General features: G+C 36.8%; 1 protein-coding gene across 7 annotated transcripts in view; it reads left to right on the top strand.

Moving 5' to 3' along the window:
• Nucleotides 1–20,104, top strand: part of LUC7L2 (LUC7 like 2, pre-mRNA splicing factor) — a 66,018-nt gene that overhangs the window by 25,068 nt on the left and 20,846 nt on the right. For all 7 annotated transcript variants that reach the window (XM_049715095.1, XM_033432358.2, XM_004272147.3 and 4 more), the window contains 4 exons: nt 8,589–8,687; nt 11,699–11,809; nt 15,538–15,681; nt 19,805–19,981. In XM_049715095.1, coding sequence (XP_049571052.1) covers nt 8,589–8,687; nt 11,699–11,809; nt 15,538–15,681; nt 19,805–19,981 — 531 coding nt within the window. The remainder of the gene's footprint in view (nt 1–8,588; nt 8,688–11,698; nt 11,810–15,537; nt 15,682–19,804; nt 19,982–20,104) is intronic.

Below are 20,104 nucleotides of genomic sequence, written 5' to 3'. Positions count from 1 at the left end.
GAGCTTTATTTTTCTTTATGTACTCAGGAAAAAGTGAACTTGGAGGAAGAACATTCAAGTGAGAATGGGCAGTTAAGAAGTTGGGAAGTAGTAGAAAAGCAGGAACTACTTTGTGCATGCGCAGTGTGCCCCATTCCTCTTCACCCACCACTCATGTTTGACTTGTTAGTTTTGAGTGACAGGATTGGAATTAGGAAAGAAAAACCTTAATTTTTGTTTTAAGACAATAGTGGCATAACTGAAACTCATATCCAGGTTTTGTTATTTCAAGGCTTCTTCCATAGTATACTAGGCTTTCTCTTGTTCTTGAGCTGGGTCTTTATATATATTTATATATATATATATATATACACACACACACATACATACATACATACATACATATTTATTTATTTATTTATGTTTGGCTGCGTTGGGTCTTTGTTGCTGCGAGCGGGTGCTACTCTTCCTTGCGGTGCACGGGCTTCTCATTGTGGTGGCTTCTCTTGTTGCAGAGCACGGGCTCTAGGTGCGCGGGCTTCAGTAGTTGTGGCTCGCGGGCTGTAGAGCGCAGGCTCAGTAGTTGTGGCGCACGGGCTTAGTTGCTCCGTGGCATGTGGGATCTTCCCGGACCAGGGCTCAAACCTGTGTGCCCTGCACTGGCAGGCGGATTCTTAACCACTGCACCACCAGGCAAGCTTCTTGAGCTGGGTCTTGAAGCAGGGACTGACCATGGATGGAAGAGAGATTTTATAAATGTGAGGAGGAAGAAAGTGAAGATGTAAGAAGGAAGGTCAAAGTGTAGATGATTTGTTTTATTTTGAAAATAGCATTGGCATTGGAACAGTATATGGACTGGTTCAAATGCTGGGCTAGGGGTTTGTATTTCCTGTGCTCTCTGTCCTGCTGTCATGGTTTTGTTTCACTTTTTCTCCAGCTGGTATATGTATATATTCCTTTTAGTGCTTTACCAATATTGCTGTCTATTCTTACATATTCCTTGCTGTCTGACAAGGATGTTAGTCCAACCAGTAGTGTGGTGTTAATGCTTCTGAAATAGATTTTATCATATCATATTTCTTTCCAAGTAGTCGAGCATTCTTGCATTCTTCTCTTCGTCCAGAGTAAGTTCTGCATGTGTTGATTCACATTCAAAATCTTCTAAAATCTAGTCAGTCTGTAATTTGATCCATATAGCAGTCCTGAAGTACTTGAGAAAAGAGAAGTCCTGAGAGATTAAGTGAATTTCTCAGTTAAATGAATAATGAGAGGTAAAGGGATATTTTCTGAGTTGGTCAGTGCCTACTCTTTCTTACTTTGTTTATTATTTTGGCAATATAATCTTCGAGTATAAGGGAAGAAAGCATAAAACATGAATATTTCCCATTATTCATCATCCCCCACCTTCCCAGGACTAAACCCTATTAAGAATTCAATGTACATCTTCCACTGTCCTTTCTGTACATATACAAGTGTGTGTGCATGCATGTGTGTCTGTGTTCTAACAAATGGAATCTTTGAATTTTTCTCACCTGTCTTGGAGAAGCTTGCATATTAGTGGTCTACATTTTTTAAAAATTTATTTTAAAGATATATATATATTTAATAAATTAATTTATTTGTTTATATTATTTTTGGCTGTGTCGGGTCTTTGGTGCTATGCGCAGGCTTTCTCTAGTTGCGACGAGCTGGGGTTACTCCTCGTTGTGGTGCGCGGGCTTCCCATTGTCGTGGCTTCTCTTGTTGCGGAGCACGGGCTCCAGGCGCACAGGCTTCAGTAGTTGTGGCACGTGGGCTCAGTAGTTGTGGTTTGCAGGCTCTAGAGCCCAGGCTCAGTAGTTGTGGCACATGGGCCCAGCTGCTCCGCAGCAAGTGGGATCCTCCCGGACCAGGGCTCGAGCCAGTGTCCCCTGCATTGGTAGGCAGATTCCTAACCACTGCGCCACCAGGGAAGCCCGGTCTACATTTTTTAAATGCCAATGTACTATTTCACAACATGGGCATTCCCTAAATTACTTACCCAGTGACTATTAATATGTTAATTGGTTTTGGTTTTGGTGTGCAGTATGGCAATGAAATCCTTGTATGTAATCTTTATTTACATTTGTTGCTGTTGCTTTAGTTTAATGTCGTTTTTTTTCATTGAGAATATAAATTCCTTGATAGCACGAATTTATATTCTCATACCTTTTTGTAATTCCCTTTAGGATCTAGCTCACAGAACTGAGCAAATGTACTAACATATAACAAAGCAAAAATATTTGCAGATACTTGGAGCTGTTACTGTGTCACGTTTCTATCACTGATATATTCATTAACATATTAACTGCCATTAGCTAAGTTAACCCTTTGATTTGCACTACCGTAATATTTTGTTGATTTTGATGTTCAATTTCCACATGCTTCTGTTCCTTAAATTTTTTTCTCCAAAATTGAAGTGGCTTCATTGATTTTTCTGCTTATAAGAATAACATATGCTCATTACATTTAATTCAACCACTGTCAAAAAATTCAAACAAAATCTTCAACCTCACAGCAATATCTGTATCGGAAGTTACAAAAATGGCATTTTATTATATGTCTTTCTTTGCTATCTTCTCTTTTCTCCGCTTAGTATCAAGAACATTGTTTCTAATGGCTATGTAATCTATTATATGGCTATTCCATAATTCATTTAATCAAACCCCTTTTGTTAGGCTCTTAAAATGTTTCTAATTTTAAAAATCAAAAACACCATTTGTTAAACTTTATTGTTCATTTATCTTTGTGTACTTACTTGTTTCCTCAAGTTCCTAGAAGTAGAATTCCTTAGTCAAATTGTCAAGTTTATTTAATGGTTAAGTCATGGGTTGTGCAAACCTGATCTTCTGTGTAGGAGGGAAAAATAAGAGAAATAAACCATTTTCCTCATGATGCTTAGGGTCCATTTGAGGAGATAATAGTCACCTTCGGAACTTCAAAAGAACAGTTAAAAAGTACTTAACAGAGTCAACTTTATTAAGTAGTAAAACATAAAATGTTGGGAGGTTATAAGAGAATTCTGTTATCAGAAGTAGGTATAGTTATTTGGTCAAAACTTCGTGGAGGAAAGGATTTAGGATGGAAAGGACAAAATGCAGAACTGAACTTATCCAATTAAAAATAAGCATTTTTCCAATAATCTAAGAATTTAGGTGTCCATTAATTGAAATACCAAGAATAAATTTGCAGAAAGAATTTGAAGTAAATTACTTGTTAAATTTAAAAGTCTTCCTGTGGCTTTCATCATAAATAGTTACTTTAAGTTAAAATAAATAACCAAACATTTTAATTTGTTCAGTTTGAAGCTCACCTATTTCAAAAGAGAAGCACTAGCAGCAGGAAATATCTGTGCACTTAGTGTTCAAAGCACTATTGCACTATCAGTGGTGAAGTCAGGTTTGATTTGGCTTTTGAGAATTGGTCCATGCTTAGTCATGGTGTGGTTCTATCATGGTTCCCTCTGGTGCCTTTTTAATTAGATGACTAGGGTCACGGAGAGCATTAACATCGGCATACTTTCCCTTCACTCACTTTCACAGTGGCAGGTAATTGTTGAGTTTATTTTGGCTTATTTTTTATTTTAAATACTCTTCACGTGCATGACATGATGCCAGAATAAGTGGTTAGTAATGACGTTATGGACAGAGGAAAATAGATGACTAGTATCTAGGATTCTGAAAATTTGCCTTGCTACACCTACTGTTCTGCTGGGTCCCTGAAGAAATAAGCACTGAGGCTATTGCGGGGGGCGCGGGGCGGGGGTCTTCGTTATAACTAGGCTCTTCTAGCTCCTACAGCTTTGGCCACCAGATCTACTTTGGTGAGCTAGACGAGACCAAAGCTGCAGAGGCTTATAGCCTAGCACAGTGAAAAGCCCAAGTAAGTTTTCCTCCTGGAGGAGAGGAGCACATAGGAAAAAACAGAGAAGAATAGCTCAAAACACCTTAGAAGGAAAGCAGTTCCAACAAAGAAGATAATCCACGGAGAGGCTAAGAAGACCTTCCCCTCCAGACCTCAGACAAGTTTTGTCCTGGGGTGCGTCTTGACCACCCTTGCTCGTTAAGTCCAGGGCCCCCTGTGCCAGTGTTCTTCTCTGCTCTCTTTTCCTAGTTTGGTTCATTCAACAAATATTAAATATTTATTTAAGCATTCTTGTGTACCTGTATACAGGCCCAGGTACATAGTGGATAAAATAGAAAAAAATCCTTATCCCTTTGGAGCTCATATTTTCCCTTCTGTAAATCCCCCCCAAGGCATATATTACCCCCAGCTCTACTCCTGTCACCAAAATTCCACCTCTGCTACAGGGATATAATTGGGTATTTTTTGGTGTTCATTTTGTTCTTGACCCATGTAGTTGCTTTTCTTCTTTTGGTTGGTTGTGCGATGTAAATTTAAAGATAGACTGAGGAAAGCCTGGAGTTCCTGCCAAAGGATAATATGGGTGGACAACAGAGATGTTTAGGTTAAACACAGGCAATTTATATGTTTTTGAAAACAGATTGGAAATATAGTTATGGAGAGGATAAAAATAAGGGAGATTACTGAAGGAAAGGCAGTAGACGGCTGCTTTGAATATCTGCTGTGTGCAGAGCTTTTTTAGATGTTACGGGGGATGAATGTCAACTAAAAATATTAAAAGATGAGTTAGTACTGAAATAATTGGAACTAGCATAATAAAGTGGAAGGGGTGTTAGACTAGAAATCTGCTAACCAGATTTCCTAATAAGTACCCTGAAGAAGTCAGCCTTTCTGGCCTTCAGTTCCTTTGTCTGTGGAATGGGAATAAAACTGGATCAGTGAGTGGTTCACAACACTGTACATTAAAAACTTCTGGGAGGCTTTTACAATTCAGTTTTTGGAGGGTTGGGCTTGGGCCTGTTTTCAGAAGCTTCCACTGATATTATTTAAAAGCTCCCTGGGTCTAGGTTGAGAACTGCTGCACAGGATCAAAGGCATTTCCAATTATGACGTCTTAACATTTTATGAAATAAGCATAGCATGAACAACTATAGCTGTGGAAATATATGCAAATAGGATTGTTGAAATGATTAATGTTAATTAAGATATTATTATTAAGAAATCAACAGGCTGGTGTAACAAAGGGGGTAACACCATTCTTTTTGCCATTAACTTCTTTCATTCCTGTCTTATTTTCCTGCATGGTTGGTTGTTGTTTTTTTTTGCGGTACGCGGGCCTCTCACTGCCGCGGCCTCTCCTGTTGCGGAGCACAGGCTTCGGGCGCACAGGCTCAGCGGCCATGGCTCATGAGCCCAGCTACTCTGCGTCGCGTGGGATCCTCCCAGACGGGGGCACAAATCCGTGTCCCCCGCATCGGGAGGTGGACTCTCAACCACTGCACCACCAGGGAAGCCCTCCTGCATGTTTCTTATAAAGAGTGTTAAATGTTTTTCTGCAGTTTTTTCTTAATGTTGCCTAATAAGCAGCTTTGAATTTCCACACAGTTTCAGTTGCTGTTTCTTATCACTGGAAAACTCCTTAGTTTGTTAATCCAGGGACTAATGAATGAGTAAGCAATGGGGCCTGGAAAATCTCAGCATCCTCAGCAACACTGACACTTTAGACCATTAGTGTGATGAGGACTTTTATAATGGTGGTGAATATTCCTTATTATTTCCGAAAGGATAACTTTGAGGACATTGTCTATTTATATTTTCCCATTCATTCCTTTACATAATTAAGAACTGAGGTAATATAGTTTTATTAAGAAACTTTTTTTTAAAGATAGTCATAAGATCTCAGAGTTGGAGGAAAGAATAAAAGTTATCTGATGGTTGAATTCTTTATTCACTACCCTAGAGAAATGGTTGTCTAAAGTGTATTTGAACCTCTCAGTTATCTGGCAACTAGCTCTCAAGAAAGCTTATTCCATCTTTGGAAAGCTCTGATTATTAGAAGGTTATTTTCTTATGTTGAGAGGACTAAAGTCTAACTCTCTGGAGTCCCTTGGGACCATAATACACTGTGTTTCTGCTTCATGTTGAAAAGTTCTTCAGTTGACTTTTCACATCTTAATTCTTCTCCAGCTAATTACATCCGTTCTCTGGCTGTTTTGTATAGCTTTGTTTTGAGACACTTTATCTTGTTTATTCATATCACTTTTTTTTTTTTTTTTTTGCGGTACGTGGCCCTCTCACCATTGTGGCTTCTCCCGTTGTGGAGCGCAGGCTCAGCGGCCATGGCTCACGGGCCCAGCCGCTCCTCGACATGTGGGATCTTCCTGGACCGGGGCACGAACCCGTGTCCCCTGCATCGGCAGGCGGACTCTCAACCACTGCGCCACCAGGGAAGCCCTATTCATACCACTTTTGAAATGTGTTAGCACACAACAGTGTGTGTTTTGGAGGAGAGGGGTTTGCTTTTAAAACCAGCCTTCAATAAGAGATTTCTCAACTTTGCTCATACTGTATTCTGTAAGTTAATTTTGTATCACATAAATTGATCTCAGTCATGCCACACTGTAACCCTTACTTTTGACTAGTAAGTTTTTCAGTTTGTCAGATTTTTTGTTCATAACCTAGTTATTTGTAAATTGGACTTCTTAGATGTAACTGTAGGACTTCATATTTATTTCTTCATACTAAATTTTATCTGGTATATCAATATTTTTGAATCTTAATCCAGTGAATTCACCATCCTTTTAAAAAGCTTGGGATATTGTACAGAATTGATAATCATATCCTTTGTTATACACATGTCCACGTGGTTGGCAACCATGTCAAATAGGCAAAGTCATTTTTAGATAGTATATACAAAGCTAAGGCCCAGACCTACGTGCTGTAGATACTTGAGTCCTGTTCCCTGCTACTAGAAAGTTCCCTCTGAGTAACGCTGGCATATATTTACTTAAAGATCTGCTTTCTAAATCTTCTGTAAACCTCGAACACTCTTTTCTTGGCTTTTCCTAAGGTTAGTGTGCTTCCTCTCACTTTTTAGATCCATTTTAAATGTATGCTCTTCGGAAAGGTCTTCTCTGGCTACTTCATCCCAAGTAGCCTCTCACAGTAATGGGAGCATTACTGTTTTATTAGATCACTTAACTTTGTTCAGCGGCACAAGTATGGTTTATTATTTGCTTCCCCTCTTCTAGAATGTCAGCTCCATGAGGTTGGAGACTGTATCTTTTGTCACTTGGTGCTATGTCCCAAGCACCTGGCATAGTGCTTGGCACAAGTTAGGTACTCAGCTGTCAGTTGAAGGATGACTTTACTGCTGCAATGTTTTGTTGTAGTTTTGTGCATAATTTGTGTAACAAAAACAAAAGGAATATTTACTATACCTTTTTGAATTATTGTATTTACTTTCACCAACTTTCCAGAGATTCTGTGACATTCCAGTGATGGGATAGCATACCTCTAGTTGGAAAATCTCTGCTTTGCTCTGATCACCTTTAATCACATCTGTAATTATCTTTACATCTAGCCCATTTTTTTCTGTTCAGTATGCTTCCAAAAGGATTTCATGAAAGATCTTATCAGTTGCCCAGATACATGTAAAAGTGGACAGAATTTTAGAAATTTTTGTCTCAGATATGAGAAAAGCCTCTAATTGGGTAAATAATATCTAATTGGAATTTCAAGTAGAAGGATCCTAGTAGATTCCTTATTGAAATAAATATCTACTTGGTATTTATTTTATTTCCCTGACATATGCTTATCAAAGTGGGGCTAGATACTTATTCTTTGTGAAGTTATATTGGGTTTTAATAAATTATCTCTTTACTAGTTCACCTGGAGTCTTGTCTGGAATCTATATCAAGATTACCAGTCTATTGTTTGAGGACTCCATCTTTATTTGAAAATTAGAATGTTATTCAAAGAATATTGACTATAATTCAGCAGTTTGATTTGCTCGTTCTTCTGATTTTATTTTATTTTATTTATTTATATTTGGCTGTGTTGGGTCTTTGTTGCTGCGCACAGGCTTTCTCTAGTTGCGACGAGCGGGGGCTGCTCTTCATTGTGGTGCGTGGGCTTCTCACTGTGGTGGCTTCTCTAGTTGTGGAGCACGGGCTCTAGGTGCGGAGGCTTCAGTAGTTGTGGCCCGCAGGCTCAGTAGTTGTGGCTCGCGGGTTCTAGAGCCCAGGGTCAGTAGTTGTGGCACATGGGCTTAGTTGCTCCGTGGCATGTGGGATCATCCCGGACCAGGGGTCGAACCCATGTCCCCTGCATTGGCAGGCAGATTCTTTACCACTGCACCACCAGGGAAGCTCTACTTTGATTTTAAATTAACTTTGTCTTTCTGTGTTAAAGGGCCAAGTGAAATATGTTTTGAGATAAAAGCTAGAAGTTCTTCTCAGATTCTGACAGGCTTTTCCTTGTCCATGTGTTCTTAAGTACACAAGTGATCATGGTTCCCATCTGTTGGTAGACAGAATTCATGCGGGTTATTCCATGCAGGCACCAAGTTTTATACCTGTCTGTGAAATTTTGTAATTTGAAAGTCCATAAATAAACATCTGTATGACTTAATCATTATTCTGAAGAGAATTGTGGTTGTTAATGAATTTTTGAAAAAGTATATTTTCTGTTTTAATAATATATGTCTTTTTTCTCCCCCCACCCAGAGAATGGATCTTGGAGAATGTCTGAAAGTCCATGACCTGGCTTTAAGAGCAGATTATGAAATTGCATCCAAAGAACAAGATTTTTTCTTTGAACTCGATGTATGTCATTTTGCTTCAAGTTAGATTATCTTTTGCAGTAAAATATTTTGAATATGGATTCATATCTCTTAATGGGAAAAGGCTCTTAGCAAATTATCTTTTTTTGTGATTATATGAAGGGTAGTACTAAATTAAGATTATGTACTTTCTTGACTAACAATAGTTTTTAAAAATAGGTGAAACTGAGTATTTTAAGAAAATGTGTGAAAGTTGTGCACGTCATATATTCTTTTGAAAATTAAGCATATTCTTCCCAATTAAGATGGTTGTGATTAAGGAAATACCATCTTAAGCAAATGTAAACAACTAATTTCTAGTGTATATAAAGCCCTTTAATTACTGAATTTTTATTCGTATTTATTTTTGTATTTGTAAATATATATGTAGAGAGAGGGAGGATATTAAGGACAATGTTGTTTTTTATGTAAAACTAATAGAAGAAATATTAGAGGAAATAGAAGGTACAATTTAGGTATCTAAAGGGCTCAAACTCTTGACTTTTTTTTTTTATACAAACCTGAGAATAATTGGGACTTTTTTTTTTAATAGAAAACGTACCAATCAGCATTACGTAAAACAATACCGATGACCATAAACCTTTTATGTTTTATCAGTGAGGTAGTAGATGTTTCATTTGGTTTGGGAGATAAAGTAGTAAGTAGGGCCCCCCCGCCCCCCGATCTACTTTTTTGAACTTCCAGGAATTTCTGCTAATGGAAATGAAGTCATCAATGTAAACATAATTTAATATGGGGCTGGAGCAGTCAGGGAAACACCTTAAAGTGATTGTGTTATGATTTAATCTACACTGGGCATAAAATACAGCAGAAATTCACCATGTAGATGTAGGGGTATGGTGTTTTCAATCTTTTTCTCTTATGGTATGGTAATACATTGTTTTTACATATCAAGTATCTACAGATTAAATTTCTAGAAACAGAATAACTGAGTCAAAGGCCAGTTTTGCCTGGTTGCCCTCCATGAGAATTATCAATTTATACTCCCACCAGTATGTATGAAATTATCTATTTCCCATAGGCCACATAGTGTGCTGTCAAGATTTCTATGTAGCTTTGATAGATGAAATGTGAAATATAGTGTAATTTTAATTGGCATTTCTCTTATGAGTGAGTTTGAAAAAATTTTATAGATTTAAGATCTGTTTTTATTTCCCTTTCATTGAACTGTCAGTGTACATTTTGCAGGGGGTGGGTGCTATTTGCTAATCTTGGATGTTAGTATTTTTCTAATTGATTTGCACTGACTCTTTACAGATAACGAAAATTAGTCCCTTTTATCAGATAATACATTGCAATTTTTTCCTGTTTCTTTTTTGGTAGTTGTGAGTCTTGCAAAATGTTTGTATAGTTGTCCAACTTATTAATCTTTTAAAAATCTATTCGATTAATTCAAAAGGCCTTCCCTATCCTGATGTGATGAGAATTCTATCTCATGATTTCTTCTGGAATTTTTATGGCTTTGTTTTATATATTTAAATCTGTGATCCAACTTAAATTTATTCTGTTATAAGGAATTGAGGTATAGATCTCCCTTTTTCCAGATAGCTGCTTAGTTGACCCAGCACTATTTATGGATTAGTTCATCTTTTTTTAAAGATAAAATTTAAACTAAAAGAATTAAATAGCTGTTTGTTTCTCATCACAGATAAAAGGTTTTATTTTGCATTTTCATGAAATTCATGGGTTAATCAACCATTTTTAGAATTTGATATGTGTTGAATAAATTTTTATTTTTAAACATTTGTGTTTTGAATTAGTTGTATTTCTCTACAGTAAGATATGAAAGTCTAAATCGGTTGGTTTGGGAATAAATCTTTAAAGTTTACTTTTAAATGAATTATTTAATTATAGATATATTAATATATGCCCGATGAGTGTCTTTTATATAAATATTGACCTGGATTTTTGCAGTGTAGACAGTTCTAAAATTCTCAGTGGTTTATTCTTTGAGAAAAGGGCAAGTTTTTCTGATTGTAACATTTTCATTGTGAAAAATTTGAAAAGCACATGAAAACATTATTAATTATCCGTATATTCAGAAATAATTACTGTTAACATTTAATGTATGCTCTTCCATTTTTTCTATGCTACTTTATTTTACAAAAATGAGATCTTGCTGCATTTAACGTTTTGTAACTTTTTATTTACAAATAAATCATGACCATTTTCTTATATCCTTAACGTGTTCTACTAACACCTTTTTTAAATGGCTGAGGATTAAATTTTCCAAGTGTTACCTGGATATTTAGGGTATTTACAACTTTTCACCATTAAAAATAACACTGTGAAGAACATCTTTGAATATTAATTCCTCCATATACCTCTGATAACTTTCTTTTTTTAAAAAATTTTATTTATTTATATTTATTTATGGCTGTGTTGGGTCTTCGTTTCTGTGCGAGGGCTTTCTCTAGTTGTGGCAAGCGGGGGCCACTCTTCATTGCAGTGCGCGGGCCTCTCACTATCGCGGCCTCTCCCGTTGCGGAGCACAGGCTCCGGACGCGCAGGCTCAGCGGCCATGGCTCACGGGGCTAGTTGCTCCGCGGCATGTGGGATCCTCCCAGACCAGGGCTCCAACCCGTGTCCCCTGCATTGGCAGGCAGATTCTCAACCACTGCGCCACCAGGGAAGCCCTGATTACTTTCTTTAAAACAGATTTCTAGAAGTAAAATTACTAAGTCAGGGGTCATTTTTAAAGCTTTTGATAACGATTACCATGGTGCCTTTTTATAAAGGCTGTTTTAGTTTGTGCTTCCTTCAGCAGAGCGTGAGAGTGGCAGTTTCCTTACAGCCTTACCTTTCTTGGGAATTATTTATGTCTATTCTTTGTCAATTTGATAGATGATGAATAGGTTTTCAATTTGTAACTGAACCCAGTTTTATTTTTTTATTCCCATGGTGGCATTTTAAATAATAGTGTAATTTGTGAGTAAAGATATTCATGAATAAGATGATTTCTCTTGCAGTAATTGTCTTTTAATTAAACTGTAGGCTATGGATCATCTGCAGTCATTCATTGCAGACTGTGATCGAAGAACAGAAGTGGCTAAGAAACGATTAGCAGAAACTCAGGAAGAGATCAGTGCTGAAGTTGCAGCAAAGGTAAGATTTTCAATCATTTCATTAATACAAAGTATAGTTCTACCTCACTACTTTGGTTTTAACTTTTTATTTTGAAATAATTACATCCATAGGAGATTGCAAAGACATATATAGGGAAATTTTACATACTCTTCCTTTAGCCTCCCCTAGGTTAACATCTTACACAACTACAGTACAGTATCATAAGCCAATAAATTGGTATTGGGCCAATCCTTACATTTAATTCAGATTTCACCAGTTAGGCATATGTGTGTATAGCTCTGTGCAGTTTCATCACGTGTTCCTTGGGTAACTACCACCATAATTAAGTTACTTAACTGTGTAGCATCACCACATACTCCCTTGTGTTACCCCTTTAGAGCCACACCCATTCCCCACTAGGCCCTGGCCACCACTAATGTATTTTCCATCTCTATAATTATGTAATATCATTGAATATTATGTAAGTGGAATCATGGAGTATGTATCCTTTTGAGACTGGCTTTTTTCACTCAACACAACTTCCTTACTATTCATACAGGTTGTTCATCAGTAGTTCATTCCTTTTTATTTTCAAGTATTCCATGGTATGTATATACCACAGGTTAACCATTCATATATTGAAGGACATTTGGGAAGGACATTGCGGTTATTGGCTAATACCAATAAAGCTGCAGTAAATCTTTACGTACAGATTTTTGTGTGGACATACGTTTTCATTTCTGTGGGATAAATGCCCAAGGATACAGTTATTGGATCATTTAGTAAATATATTTTTAGTTTTGAAAGCAAGTGCCAAACTGTTTTCTAGAGTGGCTGCACCATTTTACATTGCTGCCAGCAGTGTTAGTGACCCAGCTTCTCCACATCATGCCAGCGTTTGATGGTGTCACTATGTTTCTTTCTTTTTTTTTTGGCCGTGCGGTGTGGCATGTGGGATTTTAGTTCCCCGACCAGGGATCAAACCTGTGCCCCCTGCATTGGGAGTGTGGAGTCTTAACCACTGGACCGCCAGGGAAGTGCCACTGTGTTTCATTTTAATCATTCTGAAAGGTGTGTGGTGATATCTCACTGCAGTTTCAGTTTGCATTTCCCTAATGACTACTGATGCTGAACATTTTTTTCACGTGCTTATTTGCCAACTGTATAACCTCTTTTGTATAACCTCTTCAGTGAAATGTTTGTGTATGTCTTATGCCCATTTTCCAAATGGATTGCTCATATTTTTAATGTTGAGTTTTGAGTATTCTTCAGATGTTCTACTCTACTCACTACCTTTTAAAAATGTTTTGTTGACTACTTATATGCAAAAAGTAAATAGAAAAGTACAGTGAACCCCAATGGATTCGAAGCCATCAGTCTTGTGCTATTGTTTCATTATTTTAAAAGCAAATTCTAGACGTCATATCATTTCACCTCTTAAACATAACCACAAAATTACATCCATAAAGGTAACAATTTTTAAAAATTATCCAGTATCCAGAATGTGTTCATTTTTCCTGTGTAGAGTTGGTTTGTTGAATCAGAATTCAAAGTCCACATATTGACTTTTGTTGGTTTGACTTACTACTTTATTCAGTATAGTCTGGCACATTTTATGAAAACGCAGAATGGAGACAAAGTTACTGAGTAGAGTTTAGGTGACGTGATTAAATATAGTGCTCATATATGTGTGTACAAAGGGAAATGGATTCCTTTGTTTGAGGAGAGGGTTACCTTTAACCACCTTTTTCTGGAAAGTTCCCTTAAGATGGGGACTGTAAAGATGGGTATCCTAAAGTACAAGGAATCTCATTTCTCATGGTTGAAAGAGATCCACAGGTGTTGGCTAGACCCCAGCTGTATTGATTTATACAGTATTGTATTGGTTATATATCACCACAAAAATGCTGTTTAACAGACTACCTCAAAACTTAAAACATTAAATATTTATGTAGCCCATGAGTCTATAATCAGTGACTTAGGCTGAACTTGACTGGGTAGTCATTCCTGTCTCAGCTGGGCTCACTCACATGTCTTCCAGTCGGCTGGAGGCTGCTGAACTATGGCCTAGAAGGCTAGCCTGGCCATGTTCCCATGGTGGTAGCAGAGGTGCAAAAGTATCAAGCCCAGTCATACAAGCATTTTTTAAGCCTTCCCCTATGTCATATCTGCTACCGTCCTGTTAACCAAAGCCAGGTACATGGCCAGGTTCAGAGTCAGCGTATGATGGTACTTAGTTACGTAGCAAAGGGCACAGATGCAGGAAGGGTGAAGAGTTTTGGTCGTTAATGCAGTCATTCTGTGGCAGGTATTTACAGAAGATAACATTTTGTTAAAAGTGGTAGGATAATGATAACAGAGTTGGGGATTTCTTTGAGGGACAAATATATTGGATTGAGGTAAATTTAAGAAGGAAAGATTACTGGCACACTACTTTGTTGGGACTGGATGTCCATTTCAAATCAAAACCTTCTTTGCAGAACTTGCCTGGTAGTCCAGTGGTTAAGAATCCTTCTTCCAATGCAGGGGGCACGGGTTTGATCCCTGGTGAGGGAACTAAGATCCCACATGCCATGGGGCAACTAAGCCCACGCGCTGCAATGACTGAGCCCGCACTCCACAACTAAGACCCAGTGCCGCCAAAGGCGAAAACAAAAACTTCTTTACTAATATTATTGGCCACACAGGCTGAGTACTTATTTTGTAGCCAAAGTAAAGACTGTGTTTATGTTATCATATGCTGTTAAAACAATAAGAATGAACTAGATTCCCACGATGATGGTGGTGGTGAGGAGGAGGCATATCAAAACGCAAGGCAAGAATTAATCCTAATGGAAAGACATGGACTAAGAGAGAAGGGTGCCATGCTTGTCTACTGAATATCAGTAATGTGCTGCGTGCATGTACAGGCACGTTTTCTCGTTTCTCACAACTTTGTGAGATTATCCGTACTTCTCAGATGAGGAAGTAGATTCAGGTTACGTAATATGGCCAGAATTGCATGGCTGTCAATTGGTTTGGCAGTTGGACTCTAAAGCCATATCTTTGCTTTAAAGAACATCCTCCAGTTCATTTCTTTTACTCATGTTTGAGCGTATGCTATTTCTTGGGCATTGGAAATACAAAAATGGTATATAGATGTCTTTAAAGTGGTGTGATATATATAAAAGTAATGGTCATAGAAGATACAAAGATGCACAAAGGAGGGTATTGCCCTCTCTGCTTAAGTGTCTTAAGTGAGGGTAAGGTGTGGTGATTGATTGTTCACCAGTGCTTCACATAATAGACTCTTGAGTTGAATCTTACTGAATAGACAGACATACACTAGGCAGGTAAGGGAGGTAATAATGGACGACATCGCAGGAAGAGGGAGCAGTACGTGCAAAGTCACAGAGGAAGAAAACAACAGGGTAAGTTTGGGAAACTATAAGTGTAGATTTGTTGTGAAGTTGGAGAACAGAAAGAGATAGTTTGGAAAGGTACAGAGAGCCAAATTGTGTACAAAAATGTATTTTATACTTGGAATGCACTGCCGGAGCAGAGGTTGAGAAGTAATAGTTACATTGAGATCAGTTGTACCCCTGAATTCACTGAAGTAAAGGCAGGCAGGCTCAAAACATCTTGATGTCCCACCAGTTCATTTATGATACGCTCAGAAAGCATTAGTTGTACTCATATTGCCTTAGATAATTTATGTCTTTTTATGCAATATTTTGAACTTTGGTACATTCTGCTTTTTATTCATGATCTTTTCTGATTCTCTCCAGGCAGAACGTGTTCATGAGTTAAATGAAGAAATCGGTAAATTGTTGGCTAAGGTGGAACAGCTAGGAGCTGAAGGGAATGTGGAGGAATCCCAGAAAGTAATGGATGAAGTAGAGAAAGCACGGGCAAAGAAAAGAGAAGCAGAGGTAACTAAATTCTTTATGGTAGTTTATAGAGCCTTAGTGTCTGTACTTCTAAAGAACATATATTTGACTAGAAATTATTGAAAAATTTCTACTATTTCTACTATTAAAGGAAATTTAAACCAGTTTAAAAATATTTAACTAGTTTGTATCATACTAATGGGTTGTATATCAAAATTAGTGGTTGTTTTGGAATTTAGAGTCATTGATCCTATTGAAATTTATAACTAGTAAATGAAATTAACTAAACTAGCTAGTCATACACAACAGTCTCACACACAATCCACACACGTGCAGTCTTCATATACATGGTCACTATGATACCCTACCCCCTACTCCATGGCCCATGCAACTATAGTATTCTCCCTTCTTACTTAGTACAGTCTGCTAACACATTGGGAGCCTCCTCTCATTCTTCCTCCACAGCACAGATCAAAATCTGATATCCTGCAGACAAAGTTCTATTTTGTTTGGTCCCCCTGATATTTTTTAGAAAATCGAATGCCTTTGGATGAAAGTGTACTCTCCTCTTTACCATAGTCTCCATTGTTCCTAACTGTATCACACCTGGGTTTAATTTTTTCTTACTATCTAGCCTTTTAAGGCAGGAGCTCAGATAATTGGTTTATTTTTTAATTTTATTGAAGTATAGTTTATTTACAATGTGTTAATTTCTGCTCTGTAGCAAAGTGACTCAGTTATACATATGTATTGTTTTCTATTCTGTTTTATCACAGGATATTGAATACAGTTCCCTGTGCTCTACAGTAGGACCTTGTTGTTTATGCATCCTATGTATACTAGTTTGCACCTGCTAATCCCAAGCTCCCAATCCTCCCTCCCCACACCCCTTAGATCATTGATTTTAGACCATTTAATGCTGTAAGTTTTCTTCTAAGCACGATGGTAGCTTAGAAGGTATGAAACAGATTTTCATATATTGTGTTTTTATTTTCATTCATTTCTAAATATTTGCTAATACTGCTTTGTGATTTCTTTTTTAACTTGTGGGTTTTGAAGGCATGTGTTTAGTTTTTACATATTTGGATTTGTTTTTTGTTTGTTCTTTTCAGATTTTTTCTGTTAATTTTAATTCAATTCTGTTGTGGTCAGAGAACATGTGTGTGATTTCAGTTTTCTTAAATATGTCAATACTTGTTTTGTGGCCCTGCATATGGTCTGTCTTGGTGAACTTTCCATCTGTACTTGAGAAGAATGATATTCTGCTGTGTTAAATGGAGTGTTCTATAAATGTCAATTGAGTCAAGGTAGTTAATAGATTTTTTCAAGTCTTCTGTATCCTATTGAGTTTTCTGCCTATGAGAGGAGCGTTGAAGTCTCTATAGTTGTGGATTTGTTTATTTATGCTTTTCATTTTGTCAGTTTTTGTTTTATTTTGAAGCTCTGTTATTAGGCTAATAGACATTTAGGAGTGTTGTATCTTGATTAATTTAACCCTTCATTATTTTGACATGTCCTTCTCTGTCCCTGTTAATGTCCCTTGTTTTGAAATCTCCTTTATCTTACGTTAATAAAAGACTCTCCAGCTTTCTTCATAAGTTAAGTTGTGTACTATAAACCCTAGAGAAACCACTGGAGGGGAGAAAAGAGTTATAACTAATAGTAGCAATAAAATGGAATCCTAAAAAATACTTAATCCAAAAGAAAGGCAGGAGAAAAAGAACAAACAACAGATTGGACATATAGAAAATAAATAGTGGGATGGTAGACTTAAACCCAGTGTACCAATAATTACATTAAATGTAAATGGTCTCAACAATCCAATTAAAAAGCAGAGATTGTGAGACTAGATTTAAAACAAAACAAAACAACAACAAAAAACCCCCACAAGACTTAGCTATATACTAGCTACAAGAAACCCACTCTAAATACAAAGACACAGAGTAAAGGTTCTAGACTGGGAAAAAATATACCAAGTAGCCATTCTAGATAGTTTTAATGTCTTAATATTAGGATTTCTTGAAATGTAGTTAATATCAATCCAGAAAATAAATACTATGAATTTTAAAATGCACAAAGTATTTTATAGCTAGTTTATTTCCCCAGAAGACTCTTGGGTAATGAAGCCAGCAATCATTATTACTTTCCTTCCATATATTGGAGTTTTCATAAAACTTCATATATATATACTTGGTGATTTACTAGTATTACCCAGTAGCTCAATATTGTTAGCCTGTTATGTATTATCAGTTGATTTTTACTTAGGACAGTGCATTAAAATGTTTACTTTCCTATTATAGATTGTGTTCAACTGTACGTAATAGGAAACTTAACTTACAATGACTGAACCAAAGAAGGGTTTTGTTTTTCTCATTTAATAAATACTTGAGGTTAGGAAGCCTGGGGCTGGTACAGTAGCTCCATGATGCCATCTAGCATACAAGCTACTTCTAACTTTAAGTGCAGCCATCCTTACTATGTGGATTCATCTTTATGCTTATCAGTTTGTGGTAGCACTATGGCCACTAAGCCTAAAGCCTTTCCTCTATGCGTAAGTAGAAAGAGGAGGAATAACAAGGCACAAAAGTTGAGTTGACTCGTCTTGTGTGTTGTGTTTTCAGTTTTCCTTTTTAAAATTTTTTTATTTTGAAATATTTTAAGAAAAGTTAACACATCGTGTGAAGAATTCCCCTATGTCCTTCACCCAGACTCTTCAACATTTTACCACATTTGCTTTATCATTTTCTTCCTACATGAGTGTGTGTGTATATTTTAACTGTTTGACAATAAGTTATAAATATGCTGCCTCTTTATCCCTAGATACTTCAATGTGTATTTCTTAAAAACAAGGATATTTTATTATATAACCACAGTACAGTTATCTGAATTAAGAAGTAACATTGATACAGTACTATTAATTAATCTGAAGACTTTGTTCAGTTTTTGCCAGTTGTCCCAATAATGTTCGTTTTGAGAAAAGAAAATTTTTTTTGTTTAAGATCCAGTCCAGGATCACGTATTGCATTTAGTTATGTTTCTCTAGAGTCTAATATAATCTGGTACCTCAGTCTTTGTTTTACATGATCTTGACAGTTTTGAAAAGTATAGGCTAGTTATTCTGTAAAATGTCCTTCACTTTGGATTTGTCTAATATTTCTCTCTCATTAGATTTTTGAGAGGAATACCACTGAAATAATGCTACAGCCTTATCAAAAGGCATGTGTTAGTGGTTTGTTCATTTCTGGTGATGTTACCTATTTTTCCACTGTGAAGTTACTGTGTTTCCCTTTTGTAATTAATAAGTGTCTTGGTATTGACATTGTAAGTATTCTGTTTTCCATTGCTTCTTGATCCACAGGTTATAGCAGCTGTTGATGATTTTCGTCTGAATCTGTTGACTCCTTTTTAAAGAACTTTCCTGTAGATTCTGTCAAGCAGTGTCCACTTATATCTCCTTAGCAAAAGCTACATGGAAGCTTGGAAATGTAATGTTTTTAGCTGGCCATGCTGCTGCCTCAAACAAAAATCAGAATCCTGTTAATAAGGAAAAAGAGTAGAGTGGATACGCAAATCCACTAATAATTATTATTTCATTAATGAACTTAATATAAATAAAATGATTTGAGTACAAGACATCTTAATCTCCATAAGACACCTTTCATCTTTGTCTTTAGAGCTACTCTGTTTGATGGGAAGTCTTATCATTTGTACGCCCTGTCTGCATTTACATAGGGGGGAAATGATATGTGGGCAGGAAGGCAGTGGAAGGAAGCTGTAATAGTATGGAAGACATGCAGTCCTTTTCCCAAAGCATGAGCGACTGCTGCTTCCTTGATCCTTCACTGATGTATACTTTTGGGGTTGCTACATCTCATTTTTAACGAAAATTATAGAAAACAGAACATTGAGAAAGCCTTTTAAGAAAGTTGTATCATGTTACTGTTATGGTATTTCTTGACAAAAGAGGCTCTGATCTTTCATTTCCAATGGAGAAGTCCCGAGGACAGAGGATTGGGGTAATGGGGAATCTGTAATATTCGTGACAAAATAGTCATGCTTTTGTGTGTTCATTAGAAACATTTCTGGTATAAACATAGTGTATTTTGTGTAATTGTATGATTTTAATGCAGTTTATATGAACATTGTTTCTGTCACTTTTGTTTAGGAAGTTTATCGGAATTCTATGCCAGCTTCCAGTTTCCAGCAGCAGAAACTTCGAGTCTGTGAAGTTTGCTCTGCCTATTTAGGTCTTCATGATAATGACAGACGACTGGCTGATCATTTTGGGGGTAAACTGCACCTGGGATTTATTGAAATAAGAGAGAAGCTTGAAGAATTAAAGGTACATTGGTAAATTAATATCCCTCACTTCATCCAGTATAGCCACTCATTCTTTTGATCTGTGTAAGTTGTCTTTTTGTGTAGTATTCTTGATTGTGATTCAAGACTATTCTTTTTTTTTTTT

Source organism: Orcinus orca, chromosome 9, assembly GCF_937001465.1.
Source record: "Orcinus orca chromosome 9, mOrcOrc1.1, whole genome shotgun sequence".
NCBI classification, from domain to species: Eukaryota; Metazoa; Chordata; class Mammalia; order Artiodactyla; family Delphinidae; genus Orcinus; species Orcinus orca.
This window is presented reverse-complemented; position numbering and strand designations above follow the sequence as displayed.